Source organism: Dermacentor silvarum, chromosome 1 (genome assembly GCF_013339745.2).
Source record: "Dermacentor silvarum isolate Dsil-2018 chromosome 1, BIME_Dsil_1.4, whole genome shotgun sequence".
NCBI lineage: Eukaryota > Metazoa > Arthropoda > Arachnida > Ixodida > Ixodidae > Dermacentor > Dermacentor silvarum.
This window is the reverse complement of record NC_051154.1, coordinates 340,675,569-340,702,162: the sequence shown is the minus strand read 5'-3', so window position 1 is coordinate 340,702,162 and position 26,594 is coordinate 340,675,569. Positions and strand designations below refer to the sequence as shown.

At 47.6% G+C, this 26,594-nt stretch overlaps 1 protein-coding gene across 1 annotated transcript in view; it reads left to right on the top strand.

The window, feature by feature from the left end:
- Nucleotides 1–26,594, top strand: part of LOC119453642 (uncharacterized) — a 127,836-nt gene that overhangs the window by 22,530 nt on the left and 78,712 nt on the right. Inside the window, exons 4-5 of the mRNA XM_049660479.1 lie at nucleotides 10,963–11,064; nucleotides 12,194–12,258. Of these exons, the coding sequence (XP_049516436.1) occupies nucleotides 10,963–11,064; nucleotides 12,194–12,258 (167 nt within the window). The remainder of the gene's footprint in view (nucleotides 1–10,962; nucleotides 11,065–12,193; nucleotides 12,259–26,594) is intronic.

The following is a 26,594-nucleotide window of genomic DNA, read 5'->3' as shown; positions in this document are numbered from 1 at the left end:
CGCGAGCTGCGGCACCTTAGTTGGACGACCAATACACGTCTCGGAGCTCAAGCGCTACGTTTCGCCCCCCTCTTAGGCCTCACGTTACTCACGTGACCCCTTGCTGGCTTATTGACCACTGAAGTTCCAACCATTGCCATGCCAGCCATTCATGCAATGCGCTGCGCATATTACAGATGTCCGGTCCCCCTGCGCACTCCGCCATCGTCCCCGGCTCCACGACAGTGGCGTGCCCTATTACCACCATCTGGCTCGCGCGTCACCGACCGCTGGCCACCACACCGTCGCCACCTGGACAGTCATGGATTCTATGAACATCTCCGTCAGATGGGTGTCGCGGCTGCCTTGACAGCTGCAGCCACGGCCACTCATGGGGAGTCACCGGAGCTGGTTCCCGAGCCGTTCAGGGCCGTCTCCTCTCTGAACGCTATCCGTCCGAGCTGCCTCTTGTCTATACGCCAGAGGAAGACGCATCCTCTGCCCTCTGTGCCGTGGCCGGAGATCTCCTGGAGGGGCTCATCAGCCGGCTCTCTCCACGGGGCACTGCTCACTGCAGCTGGAATGTATCATCCTGGCCTTCAGCCGCCCAGTTCCCGGAACCGTAGAGGCCGCTATTGCATTACTACGCTCACTTGCGCCCCCACCTTCTTCGCGATGAGTCCTCGATGCACACCAGGAACATCCACCGGGTACCGAACCGGAGCCACAAGCGCCCCTGGAGGTCATCATCTCCCTCGAGTTGGATCCATGGTCCGTAGGGGGGGGGGGGCAGTATGGTGATGTCGGCCACCATTCAGCAACGCTGTGCGCAATCATCATCATCGGAGCTGGGCCTACACGCCCGTGTCACGCGCATCGAGCCTTAGGGCGGAGCAGGATCAGGAGGCTGGACAGCATTTGGCCTTGGGCTCTCGGCAGTAAGGGTTGTTCTTTGCTTGTCTCCCGCAGTCCGTGTCGTCTCTGAGAGCCTCAGTTGGTCACTCCTTGCTCTAAAACCACGGCCCTGAGCCCACATTGGCGCCCAACGTGGGGTCCCGGCGCATCTGGGACGGACCTTGGTCGTGGGGAAGGCTGGAGGTACCCGTTCCACGGCTAGTAGGGTATCCAACCCGGCCATGGCGCAGAGACCATTTCCGCGGTGCGAGCTGCAACCTCTGGCGTCCGATGATGTGCGATGCCGCCGGTTCCTCCTCCGTCGCCGTCAGCGAGCCTGGCGTAGGTCCTGGTGGTGGCGTGGTCATCTACGCGCTGCTGCAGCTCCCGGTGCCGCAGTTCGAGAAGGGCATCGCCAGCGCAGGTGACATCATGCGCCGCGATCACACCAACACCACCTCAAGAGCGGCTCTGTGCCTCGGTGCGTGGTTCTCTTGTTCTCTGCTGCGTGCGGTGTGGTCTCTGGTGGCAAGGCATTGAGTGGGCGGCGGCTCCTTCCGGCGACTTGGTGTGTGCTCTCGTCAGAACGAGGTCGGAGAAGAAAATGAGACAGGTGTTGCGCAGGGGACGATTTAGGGCCTTTCGTTTCCTGCAAGACTTCAATTGCGAAGCTGCACCACCTGGTCTTTGCGAAGAGTCCGTAATGGAAGCCAGTCAGGTTTAGGGCATGCGGGGTTCTGGAAGACCTCGGGATTCGGCCTCGACGGCTCCGCCGATCCTGGTTCGTTGCATCAGTCTCCAAGGTTCACCCGCTGGTAGAAGTGTCATGCCGTCCGCTGCCACCCACTGTGGTCCAGTGCCGTCAATGCCTTCGCAGCGCAGCTGCGGGGAAAGCGGCTGGCCATGAAGGAAAGAATGGCGCTAGCGAATGCTTGCACCCCTTGTGCCGATGACCAACTACACCACCCGCCGCCGACTCGTCGCTTCTCCTCGTTTTGTGCCTTGCGGTGTGGTTGCTGTGACGACGTGGCGGGAAGTGAGCGAGTGATTTTTCAACGCGGAGCAGCGGTGTGTGTGTGTCTTTCGTTGCTGTGTGTCTTGCGTGTGATAAATGGCCATGCTCAGCGAGGCGCGTAGCGTCGTCGCCCATGGCGACTCGTGTCTCACGTCGTCCGTGCCGCCGGGTTCCACCACCGTGATGCCAGCCAGTACCGTCAACGCCCTCGCAGAGGGAGGGCAGTGTGGGAACGCTGACGGAATAGTGGATAGGAGCAAACGTGGAACAAAGAAGAGGACGGACGCGCGAGCAGTGGTGCGAGGAACGCGTGAGTGCGGCTGGGCGCCCTTGGGCGCGGCCGGCCGGGACTGGAGCTGCAGCCATGGACCGCGGTACCGCGGCGTTTCCCCACATTATATATTATTATATATATATATATATATATATATATATATATTTAGTGTAGTATATTCTTTTTTATTCGTGTACGTGCTTGCTGATTTTTGATTCACCATGCGATTATTGCATGCTTCTGCTCCCGCTCCTGTAAATAAGCAGGACAAATAAACTGAAACCGAAGTGATTGATCAAAAATACCTAAATGGGTCAAATTTGTGCGTATTCACCCACCGTGGTTGCTAGTAGCTATGGTGTTGGGCTGCTAAGCACAAGGTCGTGGGATCGAATCCCGGCCACGGCGGCCGCATTTCGATGGGGCCGAAATGCGAAAACACCCGTGTACTAAGATTAGGTGCACGTTAATTAACCCCAGGTGGTCCAAATTTCCGGAGTCCCCCACTACGGCAAATAAAGTCACTGCCTGCCCCCACTACGGCGAGCCTCATAATCAGGTCGTGGTTTTGGCACGTAAAACCCCATAATTTAATTTATTTAATTTGTACGAATTCACGGTTTCAATGCTGATGCAGCGCGAAAGAAAAATCGGACAGAGGAGCGGAGAACCTTGCCTTGTGCGATGGACCAGTAGTATGATGCAAGCCGAACCTGCTCAGTATGCACGAAGAGATTGTGAAAACAGGAAATGTACGCTGAGTGTCAAATCCCACGTTTGCATGACACTTCGTGCGTCTTTCGCCTACAACAAGAAGGTTCTCCGCTTCTCGCAAAGCTATGAACAAAAGAAAGAAAAAAAGCGATGAACGAGATGAGCATACTATGAAGTCATTGCACTTGGAAGCTTGGTTTGAATACTATAAAATTGGTCATATAAGCCTGAAAGCGCTGTATTCTACATTACAATGCGTGAGGTCGACCGCCGATTAATAGGTTTGTGTGGGTTATGAAATGTCTGTAACGTCTGGCAGACGGGCAGCCTAGGTGGGAGGGCAGGTAAGTGAATGGCCTCGAAGTCCACGCAGAAACAAATAAGGAACGCTAGGGGCCGCCACGCCGTTCAAAAATCTGCTGAATGTTTGAAAAGTGCGACAATGACTAGCGTAACAGAAAATAATTTTAAGAATGGGAGGGGTGACCGCATAAAAGGCGTCAAGAAATTATGGGTATAGAGAGAGCGTCACTGCCCTATCGCTCAACACCAGACGGCCGTGGCCAGACGCCTAGCTGAGGCTCGCCTACCCCGTCGTAACACGTGCTAACCTAGATTGCTCATAAATAAGAAAATAGTTTCATTTATTTATTCACTTTCTCTTCCGAATAAGCAGCAATGTTAAACCTTGCGCCTACGTGCACCACATGTTGAAATCTGACGCACGCACGCACGAGGAGGGAGAGGCGAAAGAAAACGTGTGCGGCACGCCGTCACTTGACTTCACTAGGGACATCTCCGCCTCGCAAATCTAGGGAACCCGCAGCAACACTGCTGGTGTGTTCTGGTGGGGATTTAGTCGCTCCCGCGGAGGCACGGCCATCGGTGTGTTAGCTGGTCAGCGGCATCATGTCGGATTTCGCGGCGCACAAAGAGAGAACAAAGGGCGGATGCTTGCGTGTCATGTGCGCCGTCATCCACGGTGTGTTGCTGCCTATCCAGTGGACTGTCCGAAGCAGACTACGAAGCACCCGAAGACCACCTGCGTAATTACTGTGTTCGAGGGGATGTGCGCGTTATCGTGCAGAAGCGACAGTTGTCGGCCATGGTCAACGGTCTTCCGAGGTTCGTGCCTGTCGTGTCGGCCGCACTCTCATGCGTCTGAAGCTGCTGCTCTTCTTCTTTTGTCGAGAAATGCGCGCGCTGCTTCGAATTTGCTTCGACTCAACGAAGTAGCCTGAATTGACAAAAAAAGAGTGCGTATTTAGAGTTGTGCTATCGGCAACGTTCTGCAATTTCGAGGTGCGCGCTGTCCTGTGGATTATACAGACACGGAGGAGGTCGATTCGTGAGTACTGCCATTCGAACGCACATAAAAGCCTGTTTGAATTTTTCTCGCAGTTAGACTGTGCAGTCGTGGCCAAAGATGTAGAGCTGTTCGGCACGTCTGTCGAGTTTCTACTGTTTAGTACAACCTTTGCGATTACGTGTAGGGTGTCGCTTAGGTTTAGCGGGAGGTTTCCACGATGTTGCTTACACTTGCTCTCGGGCTCGTGTGTGTTTGGTCTCACCGTGCATTTAACTTGTACGACGCATTGCAAGGACTGTCTGTCGCGTTTAACAAGCGCTGCCTGTTTTGTGAACGGTATGTCGGACGCACTGTTGTGGCTTGGGTATTAGGTTTTTATTCCCGACTGGTTAGCCCGCGCATTAACGATGTTTATTTTTCTTGGAAGGGTACTAAAAATGCCTGTACTTTTTATTGTACCTACGTGACGCTAACACTTGCGACGTTGGTAGGCACCTGAAAATTGTTTATTTCGTCGTTTGCATTTAGTTTTACTTACGAAACATCGGGATATTTTATTTTTATTTATACTGTGGCCATAAGGCCGTTACAGGGTGGGTTTGAGGCATCACAAATACAATTTCGGTGTTACAACAATAGGTTATCAAAAATACAAACTGGGTGTTACAACAATAAGTTATCAAAAATACAAACTGAGTGTTACAACAGTAAAATAAATCAATAAAGTGTCAGTCAGAGAAAACGGGTATACTCATAATTTGAAAAGCAGTTATCAAAATAGAAGCTGGGTGTTACAGCAGTAAAGTACAGGGGCCCACAAAATAACTCGGAACGCCGGACCGCTGGCCTTTTGCCGGTGGAGCGCGCCGGTGAAAGAATGGTGCCAGGGTCTGCGCATGCGCGGTCTCCTTAACAAGCTCGCCTCGCTCCCAGTGCATCTAAGTAAGCGTTGCCTTGCTCCAAAAGAATATCGTTGGGCGCCTTTTGGCTTTGTCACAGGGGGCTGTGCGAATGCGGTCTCTAAAACGCTGTGCACGCGATGGAGCATAAGCTTTGCTGTGCGTGCGCGTTACTGGGCATCGGCGCCTTTTAAAGCGAAACGCTTAACTGGCTCATTAGTCGCGGAATGTGGCCATCGTGGGTAACACCTGCGGTAGCAAAAATCAGAAAGCGGCATACTACACCTCTACCGTTCAATAAAGCATGTAAAAGTGAATTAAGCACCAAGTAGCTGAAAGTAATTAAGAGTAGTTAGAGTCCCAAACTCGAATAAATGTAATTAGGGTAATTAACAAGACCAGAACACGGACAACATACGACACCTTCATTAAAGCGTGCTAAGTGAATTACTAAGTAACCAAGAATAATTACGATAAATTAAAAGTAATTAAGGGTTGCGAACAGTAATAGAGACTACTTAACATCAATTCGAGGCTCCGTGTTAAGACTGGTCACGCCAAATTAAGACTAATTAAGAGTTTGAAAGAGCAGGTACATACTAATTTGGATCAATTAAAGACTCCGTAACATCAAGTAAGAAAACAATTAAACCGAATCACGACCAAATAGTAGTTATTGAAATAATTAACCTACATAATGAAACAATCTCAAATGAAGTGACGTCAACGCACCAAAGCTTTCGCCGTCAAAGTCGTCTTAGCAATCGATATAAGACCCCAATGAACGTTTTTTTTTTCTTTTTTGTTAAACATTCAACTCGCACAGCTGAACACCCCCTTGATTAGCAGCGTATCACCACACTGACGAAAAATTGAATGTTCGCGCCAACCAACGCAGACAGAGTACTCCCTACTAAAACTGCAGCGGAGCGGGCAGATTTCGCAAACAAATAGCGCACAATATATATATTCTATGTTCATTATGACTGCGAAGCATAGAAAATACATTTATTATAGTGCCGCAAGCATAAAATTAATTGCTGTGCATTAAATTGGCGTGTTGGAATATGTCATTTGATGTCATTAAAAAAATTTTTATTACTGCACGCAGCCATCCTTGTTGAAGGAGCCGTCGTGTTCTGTCAAAGTTCTGTTTTTATTACCAAGTAGTAAATTCGGCTCGGAATATAATTGCACAAGGACTAAAATACTTCGCGCAACACGATAATCCGGTTGAAAAGTACGCTATACAGTGCTATTGTCGGCGAGCCGTGGCGCTCGTCCACATGAAAGATAAGCTATGGATTCATAGTTTCTTTTGAGTCATATCTGAGTCAAATAATTGACTCAGATATGCAATACATTAGTTATAATTAAATGTTATAAACGCTCATGGATTCCATCCACGCAAGCTATCCAGAAAGCATGACTATCTTAGAATGAATGCAGATGCCGACGAGAATACGCCGCAAGGATTACGCGTGTGTTTAGAGATACGCTGCACAGCCCGCAAGCACGCTGTAGCCTACAGCCCCCCCCCCCCCCCCCCCCCCTCCCCTGCCCCCAGATGTGTTGCCGCAGCGCTAAGAGGGACAACCCGCAAGTTTTTTTGGCGCATGGCAACGCCTATCTAGATGCACTAGGAAGCGAGGCTTGCTTGCTAGGGATGCTGCGCATGCGCAGACCAAGGCTATGTTTTTTCCGCGGGTGTGCTCCGCCGACGAGCGGCCACCGGTCCGGCGTTCCGAGTTATTTTGTGGGCACCTGTACATCAACGAAATGTCAGTGACAAAAAAATAAAAACAGGTAGAATGACAATTTGTACAGTAGTCTAAAAATCTGAATATCCATGTTAAAAGCCAGAGGTCTGTGTTCAGAGGCAGTCGCCTCAGTGTACTTTTTTTCTTTAAGTATTCGTGCAGGCATGGTCTGTTAGAGCGGCCTTCCTGTCTTGGCGATAGCGCTTGTAGTGGTGATGAGGAACGGAGTGCTCAATGCATTTATAACGAGGCTAGGCCGGCTTGCAGTCTTAACGAACAATCGTAGTGACGTTAAGCGCATGCGATGTATATATCGTTGGAATCTTTCTAATATTATAAGATTTGACTTATGATTACTGAAGCTGTACAAGCTCATTAGCGTTCACCGTGGTTCAGAAAACGGCCTGCGAATGTTTTACTTCGATTACATTTCTCCGCATATTACCCTACCAGCTCGCCCCTGCGCACGACCTTTATTGCATCTCCAGGCGTCATTATCGCCTGTGTTACGTTGTTCGTTACTGTAGCCACCACTTCGCCGTTGAAGCCTGTTGATGCGCTTGCAATCCGGCTTTGTCACACTCGATGATTACCTGGTTGCAGGCGCCTAGCAAAACCATGATCGTATCTTCAGCCAGTGGTAGCTCTAATTCAAGCGTTAAAGGTAAACCCATGTAACTACTTGCCTTGCACCATCCCTTGCTGAGTCAGCTGTGCACAAGCATCACAGGCATGGCTGCCACTTCCAAAACTGCAACAAGGCAGAGACCGTCAGTGAACAAAAGAAATGAACGTACAGTGCCACTTATCAGGCAGCGATGAGCTGTGCAACAGCCGACACGATTCCCCCGACATCGTTATCGTCGAGAATCCTATAAATTAACTGTTATTTCGCCGAGTCGTCATGTGTCTCGGAAGCTGCGATTATCTCGTCACATGTCACGGAACCTCCTTTTCATCCAGCCCTAAATGGCGCCCGAGCTCAGCTAATGAGAGAACGTAAGGTGGGGTCGCAGCTCAGAACACTGACAAAGCCAGGGCCGCGATTTTGTAGCGATGCCGTATGACTTATTTTAGAATAGTCTTATCATCCACCGCTCACGGTCGGCTGATCCCGTTGATAACGCGAGCGGACCGTCGCTCTGACCACTGACAAAACGCGATAAGCGCGAAAAGGCATTATTACCTTAAAGGCATCGCTACCAAATACCGGCCCAGGAATGTAATTGTAATAGAATTGTCATATAATCCCGACCCTTTCCATTCCTTGAGGACGCACATCTCCTTGAGCGGCAGCTCCGTAACGTGTCGCCTTTTACCGTTGCCCCCCTAGCTGCAAAGCCTTTTGAGCACAGTGGCGGAACAGCTTCTTGCGAGGCAAACCAAAACCGAAAACGCGTTTGTTACTGCCATCATCATCATCGAGTAAGTCTGACTTGTCGTAAGCTCATAATGTGAAGTGTAGGGTCGGGTTTTCACCGCAGCCGTGGTCTAGTGGTTAGGACGCCCGCCACGGCAACGGGAGGTGGAGAGTTCGATCCCCGCCGCCGGCCACCCACCGGTAATGGGTACAAGCAGCCGCCTCTGCCTGGCGTCCGGCAAAGAGGTGCGTGCTTGGGATGAGGCCTGCGACCCCGTTAATTGTACATATGTACATACGTTGCCTGAGTCGCGGTAAGCCAACGCGGCTCTCGCCCCGCATGCCCTGCAAAAAAAAAATGAAAAGCGTGAACCGTTATAGTAGCGGGGGTTGCGGTTCGACTCTACAAACGCAGTGGGCCTCTTTTTTTTTTCTCTCTCTTTTTGATCTTTTATGTTTTGCAAGCGTTCTCATTTCGCGTATGCCTGCTTTCTCCTGCTGTATCTTGAAAGCCATCTGCGGCGGGGCACACTCCTGCGCTGTGTTTTTCTCGGTTTAGTTCGCGTTGATGCGATCGAAGGAACGTAAGTCAATTCGCTCGCTGCTTTTGACAGCGAACTTCCGCGGTCATCGAGTGAGATGCGTTAATGTTAGCTTGTGCGCGCGTGTCTCCATGCTTGTTAATTTAGTTCGTATGCAGTTCATACGGCCGATAAAACTACTACCATTACTTTCGTATAGATGTCCACTAGTTTGCTATCGCAGTCGATGCTTCCGCCTTTCGGGCGAAGCTGCGACTTGACAACACGCTTAACGCAGGCTCGCATGAATTATAAGTTTTTCTCGTGTCGTCGGTGCGAATAGTAAACGAGACGTGCAAGCCAGCTGAGCCGCGTCGCTGAGACCGGCCGGGGTTTGCTTTCCGTCTGCGAGACGAAGTGCCGTCGGATCGTTGCTCGTGATCACGCCCGTGGTTTAGTACGGGGCGTGGCTTTACGAAACACGCGCAAGTTCGGCATTTTTTTTCGATTAAGTACTGTTTCATGTGAAAAACAAACTAGCCGATTGCTATGTGTCGCCAGGAGCGGTGATAGAAGCGATCGCCTCGGCTGGGTGATGGGGACCGGCGAGGTACCGGCCGGACGGCGACGCCGGCTGTGTAGGTCCCCGCAATCTGAGCTGTTGACCCGCGGGCCGTCAAATCGCTCCAACCCTGTACATTTTATTTCGCGCGCAGAAATTCGTGAACACGTTTAGGCGCGTTTATGACATTGGCACTACAATTAACGCAGCTGTGACCGTGCTGCCTGCACATGTGAACGTGTGCTACGCCATCTAAACTGCAGGTTGCTCAGTTTCTAGAGATGAAAATACATTTAAATGAAACGTGTGTTAAAGTGAATCTGCTACTCGACCTTTACATCCAAAGCTTTTCCTAACCTAGCTTTCCCTGTGTAAGAATGTACAAACAAGGATGTAAGGAAAAGTGGGCTTTTGCCTAAGTTGCGGTCTCTAGTTATGATCTTGAAGTAGGGTGTCTTCATGGGGCTTCACCACTCCAAGCTGAAGGCATGTGTTGTATACATAGAAGTTCAAGTTTAAGAACCCCAGGTGGTCAAAACTAATCCGGAGCCCTCCACTACGGTGTGCCTCACATTGGTTTTGGCACATAAAACCCCAGAAAGTTGACAATCTGTTGCATTGTAATGCGAAACTTTTTGTTCTCTCTTGAAGGACTTGAAGAAGACACGAATGAAGGAGACATGAATGAAACATTGTCTGGAGAAAGGGAAAAGAACATTTTTACAGGTTTATCGATGCAGGACAGTCTGAACAAAACTGTTTATTTCCCGTTTCCAAGCTGCCCTGTTGGAACGCTTGAAAGCATTTTTCAGAGCCTCCTCGGCTTTGTTCACAGCTCCCAACTAAACCAGCGCGGCGGCTTTGTGCCATAGCGCTGCGCTGCTAAGCACAAGGTCATGGGTTCAATTGCAGCTGCAGTGGCCGGAAATTTATTGGGGGCGAAATCCTAAAGCGCTCGTGTTCTTCAAGATAGGTGCACTTTAAGGAGCCCGAGTGATCATAATTAATCCAGAGCCCCCCCTATGGCCTGCCTCATGGTCATATGGTTTTGCATGTAAAACCCCACAATTTAGTTTTAAAATGGCTCCCCACTTTGTCTATCAAGTGACAGCCCTTCAAGGTGCCTTGCTAATGAGAAACAGTGACACATTCCCTTCTATTTGTGCTCCATGTCTTCTCAGCTTTCCCCAATTCTGAGGACCAAGTCCCACTGTTAAGGTGCCCACAACATTCTTATTTGACATGTTTGTCATACATACCTGCCAACGTTACAGAATTTTTCATAAAAGTTTACGAATTCAGGCTTGTTCTACATTGTTACAGACATTTTGTCGAGTTTTATGAAAAAGTAATCCTGTTTGCACAAAGCATACCTCATCAATCTCCACTTAGGTCCAGATGGTGGAAGGACAACAGAGGGGTACCTGCTTTGAACAAGCTTACTCAGACAAGTTCCATTGTCCGCACTGGTGCTCACATGGCATCAACACATGTTGCTGGTCTAGTTGGCTCTTACCTATTACGGTGCAATATGAGATGCAAACAAAGTGAGGTAAGACCAGGAAAGCTACGCTCTGGTAAATGTGTTTGTTATACATTAGTTTGCTTTCTTGCGTTAAATTTAGATTTGGTGTGATTGTGCTCGTCAACTGGATGTCGTGTTTGTGCGATGCAGCTTGCTCTAAGGAATGCTGTGACAGCACCCACAAGGCTTCGTCCTGGTCCAGTGGTTCTCGGAAATCCACCAAGCCTACCTTAGAAATGTACAAGTCACCCGGTGAGTCAATAACCCCCATCTATCATGTGACTGCCCCACTGCTACGCATCAGTTTTCACCACGTGAGGTATTAGATCCTTCCACATGCATGTGGGCATGTAGGCATGTGGTTCCCTAGGAAAAATTGCAATAGAAATATTTTATTGGTTTCTATAGGTTTCATCTATCAGATTATGAAACGATAAACCTGGTACACCAATAAAGCTGATAGCCTTTATTGTTCCATGGTGTTATGCAAGACGCCTGATGCACTAATAATTCTGATAGGCCTGTATTGGTCTGTAGAATAATAGACCTAATACACTGGTAAAACTGATAGCTTGTATTGGTCTAATTGAATTATGAACTAGACCTACCTAATACACTGGTAAAAACTGATAGCTTGTATTGGTCTAATTGAATTATGAACTAGACCTAATACACTTCAGTAATGTGGAAAGCTGGGCAAGTCATGATTATTCATTATACCCGTGTTGGTGAAGCAGTACACTGACCAAGACATGACGCAGAGACACAGCAGCAAGTGTCGTGTTCTTGTGTCCTCTCTATCTTGTCCTGGGGTGGTATTCTGTAAGAGTCTACCTAGTGGACTGTCCATTTCGCGACCGTTGATTCGCTGCTGCTTGAACGTGCAGGAAGTGCCAGCCAGGTCCTCCTTCCTGCACGTCAAGCAGCAGCAAATCAACAGTTGCCGAAATGGACAGTCCACTAGGTAGACTCTTACAGAGTACCGCCCCTGGTCAGTGCACTGCTTCACCAACATGGCATGATGACCTAACCCACTGATGGCCTGCATTGATCTATTAGCTTACAAGTGTATTCGTGCAGAACGAGCACTGCATACCAAAGCAGTTTGTTCTACAAAGGTACAACAATTGTTCATTTTAAAGCGAAGCTTTTTAGGCAAAATGTATACACAGCTTGGAATGTATTTCTATTGTCAGTATCAGGTCTGTCATATGTAGAAGAATTAGGGAGCCGGTCAAGTTTTGTTACGCACCTTCTTTACCATGTACTTAGTTTTTGTGCAAGAAAAACACGCATAAAGAAAGGAGAAAGCAGACAGAAATTGCGATACACATCTCGGCCACTCAGCGCACTTTCATCTTCACGTTTCATTCTTTCCAAGATTGCGGCCAACTCCCATGCTCTGCCTACCTTTTGGATTGCTGGTCTCAGGTGCTAGGCTTGCTGGTAAGCACTTATTTGCTCAGCTCTCATGAGTTAACTGGGTCAGCCTAATTATAAACGGTGTTGCGAGACTGTTTGCCATAATAGGAAACCTGCCGAGGATAATCAAGCTAGAGTCTAATGTTGTCTTAGTAGTGGGAAGACAAGAAGTTTTGTTCTGCACACTATGTTTAATGCCTGATCTAAACAACAGGCTGCATGGGTAGTCAGATTGTCGTAAGCTTGGAAATCAAGATTGTATATAATAGCAGTTTCAAAAAAACTATTTTAGGTTATATGCCTGAGTTCCAATTTGAATGGCATTTCCGCTCAAGTACAAAAATATGCAGGTCCAACACACATGTTGGAATCTATGTAAAGGGAAGCTTAATTTAGGGAAGTGGTTAATTAAATGCTTTATAACTAATGGTGATGCATACAATTTTGTTTACTTTAATTCTATGCCATATGTAATTTTATGCAATGTCTGTGTTAATCACCAGAGGTCGCAACTTTATTCTCATCCAACTTTTGTGTTGTCTTGTGTCACAATGTCACATGCCTATTCTGGAGATTGGCCTAGAATGGGCGCACACCCAATGGCACATATGCATGGCTAAATCGCACAAAATAAATTAAATCAAGGACTCTGTTGAATGTAATGTTGTGATTTAATAACAGGTCGATGTGATTTAGATATATCTGTGAGCCAATGGGATATGTTCAGGTTTTATGCCAGAATTCCTTCTTTTTTTTCATGCAGAACAGAGGTGCGCTTACTTGTACTACTTTGTTTTGTGAGCATACAATGCAGTCGAATCCAGATATATCGAACCCACAAAATAACGAATTATTGTTTATAACGAATAACTGTAAAATCCCCTTAAAATTTTTTGTATAATCTGTATTTTATATATTGAATTACCATATATATCAAACTTTTTTGTGATCCCCTCCGATTCGATATATCTGGATTCGACTGTATGTGCAAGCCCATATGCTGGTACCTTCATTGGCAACACATTGCACTTTGCATATATAAACATTCATGCATGATATCTGCCAAGTTACTGACTCTCCAGCAGCAACCATGCCAAACTTAGGAGGGTGAGCAAAAAGAGTTTCACTTTAATATATGCAGGGTGTGTCCGAGAGTAATGCAATAATTTTTTGCGGCACTGCTATTGGTGCCAGCGTGCTGAGACTGGTTGGGGTAGGTGGGGGGGGGGGCACTCTCAGCTTTTCAGCAGTGGTCTAGCTCAGGTGGTTGAAGTCGTTTAGGGGAAGGCCGGGAAGAGGTGGACGAGGAATTCCACTCTGGATGGGCCATCTACCAGCAATAGCGATGAAAATGTGTACTCGTGTTTGTGTTATTTGGACACCGACTGTCGAAGGAGTGTGAGGATGCCACAAAACTCGGTAGTCTGAAAACCACTGTGCACAAACATCGTTAGAGAAAGTTTGAGCGCACAGAAAGTGTGTGCCAAGCTGGTTCCCAAACTGTTTCTCTGATGACCACGAGGAACAACCAAGCTAGTGATCACAAGTGACCTTTGGGAACGTGTGCAAAGTAAATTCATTTTTTGGACAATGTCATTACCAGCGACGAAGCATGACTATTTGATTATGACCCTGAGAAAGAAGTGCCAAGGTTCCAAATGGCACAACCTCAGAGTCCCCTCGCCCCAAGAAGGCAAGAATGACAAGTCGAAGTGAAAACCATCCTAATTGTGTTTTTCGGACATCAAAACAGGGGCTCACAAAGAATTCGTACTCCAAGGGCAGACATTCAATGCTGTCTACTACGTTAATGTACTCGAGAGATTAAGAAAAAAACGCAAAAGAAGATTGCCGATACCTGGCAGGGGCACCGTGACAGTGCTCCCAGTCCACACCTTCTTCTTCTTTCTGTGGTTTTACATGCCAAAACCAGTTCTTATTATGAGGCACGCCGTAGTGGAGGGCTCCAGATTAATTTTGACCATCTGGGGTTCTTTAACGTGCACTACAATGTCCCAGTCACACCTGCCTACGCATTCGGGAGTTCCTGGCCAAGCACAACTTGGCAACGCTGCCCCACCTACAGTCCTGACCTGGCTCCAGCGTAGATTTTCCTGTCCCGAGAATCAAGACCAGTCTGAAAGGAGTCCGTTATGGGACCATCGAAGCGATCCAAACCGCCATCACAAAAGCTCTAAAACGAGGTCCCTGTCAACGCCTTCCAAGATGTATACACTGCATGGCAGAGTCACTGGCAGAAATGTGTAGATACCGAAGGGGACTACGTAGAAGAATTTATAAAATTTGTAACAATATCTGAATAAGAATCTTTTATGGATAAAATTGCATGATTTCTGGACATTCCCTGTGTATAAATGTCGCCATAAGGAGCAGCATATTATGTCTGCTGCTTGAGGAAGATTTCTCCCATTGATTCCCAGTCATTTCTCGAGAGTGGGCTGACTTCATTCTGTGCCTGCAAATTTGTTATCTGGTAATACTCAAGCAAAACTCTTGACTGCGTTTCCTTTCCTTTGGCATCCATTTCATTACTTTGAAGGTCGAAAAGAATGACCAATCAGCTGGAACACTAGAAAATAGTACAGTGCGTGCAGCTACACTCCAAGCAGCATAGGCTGGACTGAAATGGTGTCACATACAGTTAAACCTGCTTATAAACGAACCTCCATATAACAAATTCCTGGATATATGAAGGTTTTCTATTCCCCGCCGTTACTCCATAGAAGCACATGTATTGAGACCTTTACGTAACGAAGTGGCAGCAGGAGACCCCCTAGAAATAACAAATTTTCCCCACCGACAACCTAGAGGTTTCGCCCCAAATTTTGTCATTTTTGCACGAGCAGCAACCGGAAGCACCTTCTCCACCGTGACGGAATGCGAAGCGAGCGCACATGTGCGTGCATGTGAGCGAGTGCGAGGCAGGCCTGCATCCCTCGACCCGGCGATCTTGCCGCTGCGGGCGTGACCTTCCCCCCTCCCTTCATTCAAACCTGATCCTGCCGCTTGCTGCAGCTGGCCTAGCCCTCCAAGCCGGCACTCTCCCTTTTCCAGTTGATGTTGCCGACGTGGTGGCAGACGCTGTGACACGTCACACTCGATGAGCGCGGACACGCGCTGTCAAACGCTGGCTGCGTGTGGAAGCACCACTGCAGAAGCGAGCGAAGTGACCTTCGTGCTGTTGTCTATAGCCTCAACGCAAACTGAGCGCCGAGAACACTCGGCACGCACAAAGCTACGAGCCGCCGATGCACCTACACTGCCTAGACTCTGCCCCAACGCAGGTCCGCTTTCAAGATACGGACCGCGCACGCCACGCAGTACGCAGTTGATGCCAGAGTACAGTACGCCACCCGCTATTCCTCCCCTCCCCCTCGCTGGTGCCTCGAGCGCAACGGAAGACGCCGCGCTTCCTCCCTGCTTTTTTTGCGCGCATGAGATTTAGACGCAGTCGTCGGCTCCCCTCCCACGTTTTTCATTCGCACATACGGCGCTCTGCGACTTGCGTTATCAGCCCTTGGATCTTATACGAAACGTCTATGATCGAAACCAATTTTAGGGCCACAACGCATCATAGACACCATCTTTAGATAGCAAATACAGATCTCAAGGGCCATACTTGTGCTGGCGGAAACGGAAATACGTCATAGTTTGTCGTCCCCGGCACTTTGGGTGGCCAATGCCATCGTCAAGCCACCAAGCCAAGCGACATGAAAAGTCAAAATGGCCCACTCGGGCCGGCGTGGGGTGGCAGTTCGCAACATATGATGCGGGAACGGTCCCACAGTTGCTGACGCAACAGTGGGGTTACTAATGCATTGTGTTCTAGGGAGCTGTGCCGAGACCGGCCTAAACGGCGTAACAGCCGGGAAAACGCAGCACCCGGGAACGTAACAGCAGGGTTCTAACTGTAACACTAGATGGCGCTATGACGCCATCATGACGCTCGCTCTTCGTTTCCAATGCCTCGCGCTTGTGCGAAACGACACGCGTCCACGCATCCCAGTAGCGCACCCAGGATCTCTGCCAGGGGGGGGTTGACAGTTTGCCATACCATCTAAACAGCACTAATTTCAATTTCTTCACGGGAAATTTTTTTAAATGCGCTTATTTGCGAGTGTACAGACGATTGCGGGTCTTACATCTTAGTTGCAGTACTCAAATGCGTAAGGAAAGAAAAGGTGTTAAAAAAAAGGAGGCTGGGGGGGATAAGTCGGCCTCAGGGGGGGGTTACAACCCCCGAATCCCCCCCCCGTCGGTGCGCCACTGACGCATCCAGTACCTGGTGTGACTTCCAAGGATGAGTGCTGTGACAAAAACGGAAAACAGTGTGCACGTTAGAATTCAGTAAATACGGTAAGCGTTTCTTTTTCGACTTTCGTGCCGAACCTGCATATAACGAAATCCACTTTATAACGAAGTTTTTCGGGAATTGTCAATTTCATTATATCCAGGTTTAACTGTAACTAGCTGAATCATTCCTTGCCATTCCTACGGGTTGGTAAAATATATACTAGTGATAAGATTGTTCTGGCTTCCTTCCGCTTCTGATGTGCTTCACCCAGCATTTGTCCCATTGTGAAGCCGTGCACTTTTCATATGCATCAGCAGCAGCTAGACAGACATGCCATGCCACAAATCTCAAATTAGGATACCCCTGAGATGGTGAATGCACTGAATGTGCATTCACAGGTCATGTGCATTCACAGGCCATGAATGTGCAAAGTGTTTTCAAAACAGTTCAGAGCTTCTGCTGCAGTAGACCTGGTTCAAGCGTTGGGCTTATTGAGCATAATGGGAGAAACACTGTAGTGTTTGGCGAAAAACTTACCCAATGAGGTCTGCAGAGGTACTTAAAGGAATACTGATGAGCCATTTTCAAGTTTTAAATGTTTTTCTTACATTCGGTTAAAGGGCTCATGCTCAAACCCTAGGAAAGATACCTGCTAGCCTCAAAGTGGCCAAAATAGTTAACTGCAGAAAAGTTTCTGCGATCTAGTTTCTGTAGAAGCATGTTCATTTGGGCTGATTGGTACATTAAGGAACTTGAAGGAATCAGCATTAAAAAACGGGACGATGATGAGAGGAGACAAACACAGCACCTGTTTGGTCTCTTCTTTCTTCGCCCTGTTATTAGCACTGTTCTTTATTACAGCGAAGCCTAAGCCGCTAGCTTGCGGCAGACGAGAGGTTACATAGTTTGTGACACAATGGTTACAACTTCGCCAGAGGGGCGTAGGCGAGGCTCTGTTCACCACACCGGCCACAGGAGTGCTGGTTGCCAGTTGCCCACAGTCTACACTTAAGCACACAGTGTTGCCAACACAACACTATTTCCCCCTAGCTAACGTAGTCCTTCAGGTAGCTTGGTCATCTGATGCGCTGAGGGTGGCCACACTGCTCGGGGGCTCCACCGGGTTGAGACAGGTGGTGATGAGGGTGTGGCAGGTGGTGATGAGGGTGACTCAGTTCTTCCGTGGTGTCTGCGGTGTCGACAACCTCAGCTGGCTGAGTTCGTCCCTCAGGATCATCAGGAGGTTTTGTAAGCTGTGGGTGGTTGTCAGTGGTCTTATTTGGCAACACCATTACAGGTTGATCAGAATATTCGTTCCACTCTCTGCTTCTTATCTGATCGACATGACGCTTCCGAAGACGACCGTCTATCGTACGAACCTTATAAGACAAAGGTCCAGTGATGTCGCATACCACACCAGGCAACCACTTTGGACCCTCTAGATAATATTGGACGAACACGGGCTGTTGATACTCAAAGTATCGCACTTTCTGTTTGCTTTGCTGAGACAGTTTTTTCTGTTATCCATCATCTCCCCCAGCAGGTCTGGGTGCAGCTTGTCTAGCACAGTGTGGAGTCTTCTGCCCATCAGCATTTCAGCAGGACTCTTGCCTGTTGTTGAGTGTGGCAGAACATGTTGGCTTAACAAGAAACGAGCCAGTTTAGTGTCCATGTCTCCACCACTCATGCGTCTCAGAACCTGCTTTGTTTCCTGCACCATGCGTTCAACCTGATCATTGGAAGATGGGTGGTAAGGTGCCACTCTGACATGTTGGATCTGGTTGTCGCGCATGATCACTTGAAAACTCCTTCGAACAAATTCTCTTCCATTGTCTGACACGACGGTGTCCGGAACACCGTGTACTGCAAACAATGCACGTAACTTGCGCACACAGTTGCCGATGACATGGATTTCAGAGGAAGCACTTCCAACTATTTGGAGTGCGCGTCGACCACTAGGAGGAAAACAGTCCCTTGGAATGGTCTGCAAAGTCAATGTGGATCCTAGACCATGGGTTCTTTGCATACTCCCAGGGATGCAGCCTTGCACGTGGTGGTTCTGGCCTTGTCTTTGGTAGCACTAATAAGCTCGGACCTTTTTCTCGATGTCTCCGTTGATTCCTGGCACCAGACCGTGCTTCTCGCCAAGGCTTTCATGTGCACAATACCAGGATGCATGCTGTGCAGCAACTCTAAAACATGACTTCTTGCTCCGTTCGGAACAACCACCCTGCAGCCCCACGGAAGACAGCCAGTGTACTCTGAAAGTTAGTGCTTCCGATGAACAAATGGCTTGAATCCCTCCTCCAGTTTTCCATGAGGCCAACCATTCACAACCCAACGTTGAACTCTAGCTAAGGTTGGGTCGCCATGTGCACTGGGCGATCCTGTGGGCATCCCAAGCAATTTCTGGTGCTGACTCCAGCATTCGCACTTCGACCAGTTTTTTTATCAGTTGAGCTAGTGTCTGTTGCTGCAGGTAGTCGACTAAGGGCATCTGCATTTCTTAGGCTTCGTGCGGACCTATACTCTAATTCATAGTCATATGCAGAGAGCATTAGTGACCATCGTAACATCCTTGGTGACAAAACTTGGGGCATTGGTTTTGCATGGTGCAATAAACCCAGCAAAGGCTTATGATCGGTCACAATGCAAAAATGACGGCCATAGGTAAACTTGTGGAACTTCTTAATGCCAAAACCTATAGCCAAGGCCTCTCGGTCCGTCTGTGCGTAGTTCCTTTCTGCAGCTGTCATTGTTCGAGAGCCATAGGCTATTGGCACCTCATAGCCATTATCGTCAACATGGCTCAACACTGCCCCAAGCTCGTAAGGCGAAGCTTCGCAGGCCAGTATCAGTGGCTTCTGGACACTGTAATGGGCAAGGACAGTTGACAAGCAGCAGCAGCTGCTTAGCTTGAAGAAAAGCTTCTGCCTCTGGTTTTGTCAACTTCCAGCTGCTATTGTTATCAAGCAGCCTGTGCAAGGGTTTTAGTGTGTGTGCAGCTCCACACAGGAACCTGTTGTAGAAGTTCAAAGCTCCCAGAAAGGCCTGCAGTTCCTTTTTACACTTTGGTTCAGGTGCTTCATGTAGAGCCCTCACCTTGTCGTCAGTTGGTTGGATGCCCACCCCGCTGACTTTATATCACACAAACTCAACTTCATTCATTCCATATTCACATTCTCTTAATTTAGTCGCATACCATCGTTCTGTATGCGTTGCAGCACTACTTCCAGACGCGCGTTATGCTGCTCTTCGTTCTTGCCACCTACCAAAATGTCATCTAAATAGACTTGCACACCTTCGATACCTTGAAGGAGCTCTTCCATGTACCGCTAAAATATGGCCACAGCCACCACTACTCCAAACTGCAGACGCATTACTCGAAAGAGTCCTCGATGTCTTGACATTGTCAAAAGGTCAGCATTCTTGTTGTCCACGACAAGTTGCTGATATGCTTGGTCGAAATCAAGCTTTAAGAACTTGGAGCAACCAGCCAGCTTTGCAAACACTCTTCCGGTTGTAGAAAACGGATAATCTCCCAATGAATGACAAGATTTAAGGTACTCTTATAGACACCGCAAATTCATATACTGCCGTCCTTCTTGACTACCGGAACTATAGGTGTGGCCCACTCAGATGTCGGACAGGCTCTAGAATTCCTTGTCCTATGAGCTTGTTCAGGGCCTCATCCACCTGTGGAAGCAGAGCAAAAGGAACAGGCCGGGGCTTGTAAAATCTGGGTTTGCATGGGGTTGCACTTTCATCTGTACTGGTGGCCCTTGGCTCTTCCCGAGACCAGGTTGAAAAACCTTCGAGTGCATCTTTAGCACACTAGTGAGCGATGGGCTCTGGCTCACCTTGTCCATTCTCAGCTGATTGACCTTCAGCTCAATCCTGAGAGCCTTAAACCAGTCCAGCCCAGCAAGCTCACACCTGCTCCCTTGACCACGACAAGATGTAGCTGCTCCTGCCTGCCCCTGTAGTGGACTTGGGCTGTCACCGAGCTTAGCACCTTCAGTTGCTGCTCGTTGTAGGTACGAAGTTGCAAGTCACAATGCTGGAGCTTGTGCTTGGATACCCGCAGTCGCCGCAGAGTCCTCTCATTGACAAGGGAACATACGGCTCCGGAATCAGCTTCCATCTCGAGGGGCTGTCTATTCACTTCAACAGTGACGTGGAACGCGGGTTCTTCCGATGCTATTTGGAAGACACCGTACAAGTTCGTCGTCCTGTCACCGCGTCGCTGACCTTGGTTGCTGCCTTCCGTCCGGGGTGCTGGTGAAGAGCGCTGAGCTTTCTGCCGACAAGCCTTCACCATATGTCCACGCTGCTTGCAATAGTGACATTGCACGTGCTGAAATAGACATGCATCTGGCGCATGCCGTCCTCCGCAACGAAAACACTTGCTGCTGGAGTGCTGCTTGCTGTCTGGTTCAGGCTTCACTCTATCACGCTTCGCTGTCATCCCATCTGAATGCGGCATAACTCCACCAACGTGGCCCCCCGAATTTTTCGGTCTCTCGGGCATATTCTGCCGCCAACGCCTTTTGCTGGGCCACTGCAAAGGTTAACTCGGGCTCCGGAGGAGCCGTTGCTGTAAGACGTCATCCCGGAGGCCACAGACCAACCTGTCGCGGAGCATATCTTCTAGGTAGTTCCAAAGTTGCAGTGCTCCGACAGTCGACGAAGCTCGGCAATATAGTCGGCGATGCTCTCGCCTGGCTGCTGGTCACGCTTGCCAAACTGGAATCTTTGCACAGGGAGGGATGGCTTGGGTTGAAATGCGCCGACAGCTTCTGAACGATATCGGCGTAACTCGTCGCTGACGGCAGAGCTGGCGAGCACAGGGAACGAATGACTGCGTACGTTGCCGGTCCACAAACTGTGCACAACACGGCACACTTCTTGTCTTCCGTGGTTATGTTATTTGCTTCGAAGTAAATTCGAGCCTTTCGGCGTACGAAGACCATGCCACCTCACCGGAGCTTGTTGGTGTAAATTCTCCCACGGAGCCCAACGTTGTCGTTGGCGTCGTCATTGCTGCTATATCAGTGGTTTTGCCTTGTTGCCAATTGTTATATTTATTAACTAAGCCGCTAGCTTGTGGCAGACCAGAGGTTGCATAGTTCGTGACACAATGGTTACAACTTCGCCAGAGGGGCATAGGCGAGGCTCTGTCCGCCACACCGGCCACAGGAGTGCTGGTTGCCAGTTGCCCGCAGTCTACACTTGAGCACACAGGGTTGCCAACACAACAGAAGCTTTCTATGTCTCACTGATTTGTCTGTGAGTGCCGAAAACGCACTGCAGGAAAGCCAACTTACACAATAGAACTATCTGCACACACAAAAACTATCTGCACACACAATAGAACTATCTGCACACACAATAGAACAATCTGCACACATAATCGTAAATCACTACAGTGTACATTTACAGTTATACCGATAAGAAAAATGGGAACTGTAATGCCGCGCTACCTAGACGAACGGTGTATATCTGCATTGCATTACGTGCGTCGCGCAATGCATTCTCGGCCGTCACCATGGGTAGGCCATGGGTGCAGCGCATGGCAGTAGAGGCTGCCATACGCGAACGTAAGCACGAGCGCGATCATGCCCGTAAGGCCGATCCTGTGTATCGACAACGGCATGCAGTTCGTGAAAGTGTGAGTGTGCTTGTAATCAATGGCTACATGATCTAAAAAAAGTCAGCATTTCTTGGGTTCGTTGCATGGTTGTTGACTTTGGATTTTGACTTTTATTGAGTTTGCATGGGTGAAAGCTTCACGTTCAACCATTTCTTTAAGAAAGGGGCTTTGATTTTTTTTTCGAGGTACTAGTTTCAACTTTGTTTCTCAGTAATTTTATGTGTCAGGATGCAGAAGGCAGTCATATGGGAGCAGAACGTGTGTGACATTAGAGTGTGTTGGCTGTTAGTGAATTACATGTGTCAGGCAATCTGCAGAATTGTTTTAGGGCATTCTAATGTGCAATTGTATATAGCCACTGAAATGCAGTAGCAAATCCTTGCTTTTGCAGACGAACAGATTTTTATTCACTACTTGCTATGATCATATGATCAACAATGCTTGAGTCCGTTTAGAGCGATGGAGACAGCTGCACACTCAGTCATGATAAAGTATGCTGTCTGCCTAGAATGTACATGCAGTTTGTTTGTGGATACTGGTTGTAAGTCGCATTCTGTGGTGTGGTGGCCCAGTGTTGCAACACTGCTTGTGAGGCATGGCCTACTGTGTGTTGTATAGGGCTGAACAACTCTTGCACTGTGAGCCTTTACACCCTTCTGTTATTTTTGCCTTTCACTTTATCAGCTTTCTCAGTCATGGTCTGACTGAAGCTTGAGCAGGTCAAGGCAATCATGAACATTTTTTGAAGCTGTTCGTGCAAAGTTTGCTGTTTGAAGACTGTGTCTAAGAGGGCTGTTTTCTCGTGAGATTGATTCGTTACATCAGCTGCATGCCACACTGCACGGAAAGAGAGTAAACTTTTCTGTTCATAAATCTTTGCCGGGGTTCTAGCATATACATAATTGCAAGTTTACCCATGCACACACATTTGACCAGCTGCATACCAACAAAGAACCTACGAGCCTTCTCATTGTAAGGCTGTTTTAGGTCCAGGGCAGGCCTACGAAGCCCTTTCCCAGCGATCTCCAGTTACCCCTTTTGTGCCAGCTGGCTCCATCCTATTCCTCTGAATTTCCTGACGGCATCGCACTACCTTATTAATCCTTGGCTGCTCTCAGCTATGTTTCCTTCTCTTTGCACATATTCTGTTTCCCTAACAGGTCACCGGTCATCGGTTTTATGCATTACGTTAACTGTCCAACTCTTCTTCATCTCAAACAGCATCAGCTGCTTGTGTTTTTCTTTCTAATCAATGCTGCGACATTCCTGTCTCTTAAATGATACCTGTAATTTCCTTTTTCATCATTCGTGCGATCCTTGCAACATGTGCAAGCTTACTTAAGGTCCTGCAGTCAAACGTTATGGTAGTGCTGCAGCTTCAGATTTTCAACATTTAACAGGTTAAAAAAAAGTGAAAGCAGCAGCAGCCTTTCTCTTTTCAGTATGGCAATTTAACCTTACACTTGAATGTTTCTCTTCTGATCAAGTAATTTGCTTAAAATGAAGACAGATTTAAAGTGATCAACAAGGAGTGATGAAGAAAGGCTGCAGCCAATGCATACCTGCCAAGTCTCCCGGATTACCCGGGAGGCTCCCGGATTTGGATCATTTCTTCCGGTTGTACGGTTGACAGAAAAATCTCCCGGAAATTGCAGTTGTGTCCCGTTTCTATCCGCGTCCAGCGCTTTGTCAGGCTACATTAGCAAAACAACCGAATTCAATCCAGTTGGAAGTTCATCGCACTAAAGAGTGTTAAGGAAGTAGTACTGAAATCCTATACATGCGCTATTTCATTAACCACAGAGCCGCTCCTTACACTGACGGTTGTTGGGTGCCCTAGTGCCCTAGCAAAAATTCTAATACAAAAACTAATAGCCTATTAGGTTATTGACACTAATACAGTCTATTAGGTCTATTAGTGTATTATAATAGTCTAATAGATATTGGTGTATTAGTCTAATAGGCCTATTAGTCTAGTAGGTCTATTAGTGTATTAGTCTAGTAGGTCTATTAGTGTATTAGTCTAATAGGCCTATTAGTGTTAGTCTAATAAGTCTAATAAGCTGTGAAAGAAAATGTTGCAATGCACCAGATAACGAAAAACAGGTAAAATTTCTAGAAGCATTTATTAGCACATATCTTTTTACAGATTCCTCTTTCGAGATCTTCGTCAGGTCAGCAATCTTGAGTGAGAGAGCTTTTCGTTGACTTCGACCAGAGGACGTCCTTTTGATGAAGTGGTTAAAAAACCTGGGTACAAAAATACACATATAGAAACAGTTGAAAGCAGGGGTGCTAGTTCTACCACGAAACGTTTAAGCTGGCAATATTTGCTTCCAAATTAGAATAAATGCGGCTCGGCAATATTTTAGGACAGTTGATGTATGCTAGCTCAAAATATTTATAACAAACAATGACCTTACCTGACGTGACAGGACAATTACAAAGCACACAAAATCAACATAAGATGTGTTCCATCGAAACTGCAGTTAATAAGGAACTCTAGACAGAAATCTTGCACAGCGTTGTCAGAAACAGGCATGTTATTGCTGCAACGCAAACAGCTATCGGCCCAACAGCACAGTACTTATGTCCACCGTCAGGATTTAAAAAAAAGAAGAAAACACTTCATACTGTACTACAGAGGCATAAATAAGAAGTATAATTACCTCGAAATGGCAAATCGGCGCCAGGGAAAACGCTGCACATCGATGCACGCTGATAGATCCACAAAGCCGCGAAGGACAGGGGTAAAACAGTTGCCTTGCGTTGTTTTGAAGTATTAACAGCATCCATAGATAAAACTATCCAAATATATTACTGCACGAATAGATTGTGCAGGCGCTAACACCACGGGTTCCTTAAAAACACGTTCATTCACTAACACGAACGCCTCGCGTGACGCCTCGCCTTGACATGGCGGCCGCCATTGCACACGTGCTGTGCGCAACTATGGCTGACTACGGTTGCAGTTTTATATCCTTCCCAACCGCCGTGTTCCCTTCTCTGCGATACTGCTCTTTGATGTCAATAAATATTACGGCCTTTTATATGCGGTATCAAGTCAGTAATTTAGGTTAAAAGTTTCTACATTTACTTTTTGCGCACTTCAACAAAAATACGACCTAACGAAACTTCAGCGCAAACAAATATGGTTGCTGCTATTGCCATGGTGTTCTGTGCTATTGCACCCGTCATTCGTAAGTTGACCGGGCAGCGCGATTCTGCCTTGCATATTACAGCTGGTAATTCGTTTTTTTTTCATGGGGAAGTATTCGCTGGGTGTAAACACTAGCTGTTTCCTCAACGACTCATCGCGACGAGGTTCAGTGAAGCAAAATTGGCAAGACCATGTTGGCGCACGTTGCTTTTGTGTATGTTGCCGAGATGGCCAGTTTCACTAGCTTAGTGCGCTGAAACTAATGCAAACGTGCGAACGCAGTCTGCTGCACATTTGTACAGCAGGCCTGATTTTTAATTGTGCAGTGATTAGAAACAGCTCTCCATGCAAGCAAGGGGTCCACTAGTCTATTTTTTTCATCAACTTTCACCGCAAACACGAGCTGTGGAATCCAGCAATACATGTTGTATCAGACCAGCAACAATCTGCATAAGACCAATAGGACCTATTAGTCTAGCAGAGATAGACACGCAACACTGTTTGCATAAGACTAATACAGGGCTATTGGTCTTATAGGTAAATCAGTACGACTAATAGAATTTCTATTGGTCTAATACAAAACTGATACAACTAATACAAAACTGTATTAGACCAATACAAACTTCTAATAAATTTCTATTAGTCTAATACAAAACTAATACAACTAATACAAAACTGTATTAGACTAATACAAACTTCTATTAGAATTTTTGCTAGGGTGGCCCTAGCCTCATTAAGCTAGCGAGCGAATGCCATGTTCTGCCACAGCAACACTAGACTATCGTTCTCTTCGGTGTCAGCCACTGTGGCATTGTGTAGGCCTACCGTCATGTCTTTAAAGGCAAGGAGCGCCAGCGCAAAAAGTATCTTTAATTATTTTATGTAGTGCTTAGCTGAAGTGATGCTGGGTATTTTCTTGATACCAGAGAGCAATGCAGAGTGCGAACGGCAATTTAACATTGGGAAAAATACGAGGACGCCGTAACCACTCATTCATGTGTCGCTCGTCTAAGATGCTGGGAAACGTCATCCTTGCAAAATGTGAAAGAAATGGAATTTCTTACAATGAAAACATTATCTGAAGAATTTTTGAACACCTGCCGTGGTTGGTTAGGGGCTTTGGCATTGTGCTGCTAAGAACGGTTCGCGGAATCAAATCTTGGCCGCGGAGGGTGCATTTACTTGGGGGCGAAATGCAAAAACACCGTGTGGCCGTCCATTGGATTACAGAA